The 2,042-nt window shown below is 37.8% G+C and overlaps 1 protein-coding gene across 1 annotated transcript; it reads right to left on the bottom strand.

Moving 5' to 3' along the window:
* Window positions 1-372: 372 nt before the first annotated feature.
* On the bottom strand, window positions 373-1,427 carry LOC107634681 (uncharacterized). The gene has a single exon (XM_021119477.2). It carries the CDS (start codon window positions 1,153-1,155, stop codon window positions 523-525), a length of 633 nt encoding a protein of 210 aa, XP_020975136.1. The 5' UTR covers window positions 1,156-1,427; the 3' UTR covers window positions 373-522.
* Window positions 1,428-2,042: the final 615 nt, after the last annotated feature.

Below are 2,042 nucleotides of genomic sequence, written 5' to 3'. Positions count from 1 at the left end.
TTGTGAGCTTGAATGTGCGCAGCAAATTAATTATATAGTATCTTAAAGCTTGATTAAAGCTTCTTCTTTCAGAAGTCCTCTAAGTGTATGTGAAGTAAATTAACCTTAATTCTAATGGAAAACAATGACAATTAAATAAACTAGTTTTGCATACTGCACCATAAAGCGATGACTGATGAGTGAACCGCGCACAGAAGCTGAGTTGCGAATATTAGAGCATTTGGATCCGCAATGCTCACACGGAACCATCTTTTCCAATTCTTCCATCATCTTTTTTAACTAAGAAAGAAAATGGACACTCTTGATTTCTTGGTGATCACCAATTATACATATTATATCTTCATTTTAGACGTCAGTTTGGGTATATATATCTTTGGTGGAATTAAATGGTAAAGAAATTAAAATTAGATTTCCAAACCTAATACAAATTAAACCAGAAAAGGAAATGACGAAATTAAACATTAGGTGGTAAACTGGTAATAATTAATAATATGATGATGGAGATGGTGCAATGCAATGCAATCATGGAGGAGGCATAGGGTGGTTCCATTTGAGATGTGGCCATTGATTTGGTGTGATGAAAGAAGGAGAAGAAGAAGCTGCTGTTCTTGGCATGATATTGGTCTGTGACTCAGAAGAGTTGTTATTATTATTATTAGCGCTTATGGAAGAAGTGGTGCAGACAGTAGTACTCCAGAAAGAGTAGTTGGCATGAGAGGGCCATTGATGATGAAGGTGAGAAGCAGCAGCAGTTGTATATTCTGCCATGCTGCTCCCTGATGATGCTGCTGCTGACGATGATAATGATGATGCAGTAGAACCAGCAGCATGATGCTGATAATAGAGTTTGCCGGAGGAGGAAGAAGAAGTAGTAGTAGCAGTGTTGAAGGTACGCTTGTTGGGCTTGTTCTTGATCTTGTTCTTGGAAGCACCAAGAGGAATATTCCTGAGGGTTCCACCTTGTGTCCAGTACCTCTTACATGCTTTGCACAAGTATCGAGGCTGTGACAGGCTGTAGTTGTTGTAATAGCAGAACTTGGTGTTGTCTGAATCACACCGTGGGCATTTATGCTGTGGTGGCGGTCGAGGCGGAGGTGGAGGTGGAGGCAGAGGCCCAGCAACTTGCTCTTTACTGACCTCTCCTTCTTTCTCCATAGTGAGAGACAGTGAGACAGCTAGCTATATATGTAACATATCATATGCATGCATGGTAGCATATTTGGAGGACTGAACAATGATTGATTATAGTTGGCTTGTTAAATTAATTAAAGGAGTAATGAAATTGCTGCATCTCATATAGTATACTATACAGTGCGCAAGAAATAATAATGCACTGAAAAAGTGCAAAGACCAAACCTAATTTTCTTAGAGGGGAGGGGAGGGGTTTCTTATTCTTAGTGGCGCGTCTCTTTGGGTTTCTCTCTTTCTCTTGCTGCTTCCACTCTTTTCGTACATGCATGTGCTATTATATATAATGTCACTTTCTTTTTCTACTAAATAAACAATCATTCACCAATAGTCTTTATCGACATTTCTTTTCAAATTTTAGCAACAAACATAACCACTTACTCTAAATTATTTTATATGACTTACTTATGAATCAAAACGTGCACCCCTAAAAACATGTAATAAATATGTTCAGAATATACACAAATTTCTGCCAATTATAAGAGTCTGGTTCATTATCCCCTTCTATGCTTGTTGTTAATCTTTTTTAAAAGCAATAATAGATTATAGGTACATATGTGAAGCAGATCTGGATTCCGGCCTCGTCATGTCATGGAAGTAGCTGAAATTAAGCACATGATGGAAAGAGAATGGGAATTCAATGTACTTCACAAACTGCAAGGAGCATACATGTGTGTCGTGTATGTATGTCCCCCAGAAAAATCTTGGAACAAGCTAAGTAATGCAGACCTTATACATAACAATAACTTTTGAATGAGTCGTAGTGGTAGAGATTAGAGAATATGGATGTATGTATATATGATGTTATATTATATCCACCTCATGGCTTGTTTGCGAGTCTATAATGATTATGC

This window comes from Arachis ipaensis, chromosome B3, assembly GCF_059453495.1.
Source record: "Arachis ipaensis isolate K30076 ecotype BB chromosome B3, ASM5945349v1, whole genome shotgun sequence".
NCBI lineage: Eukaryota > Viridiplantae > Streptophyta > Magnoliopsida > Fabales > Fabaceae > Arachis > Arachis ipaensis.
The sequence above is the reverse complement of the archived record's forward strand: the minus strand, read 5'-3'. Positions and strand labels throughout refer to the sequence as shown.

Coding starts and splice junctions, on each gene's coding strand:
- LOC107634681 (XM_021119477.2), bottom strand. CDS start 1,155: ATGGAGAAAGAAGGAGAGGTCAGTAAAGAGCAAGTTGCTGGGCCTCTG.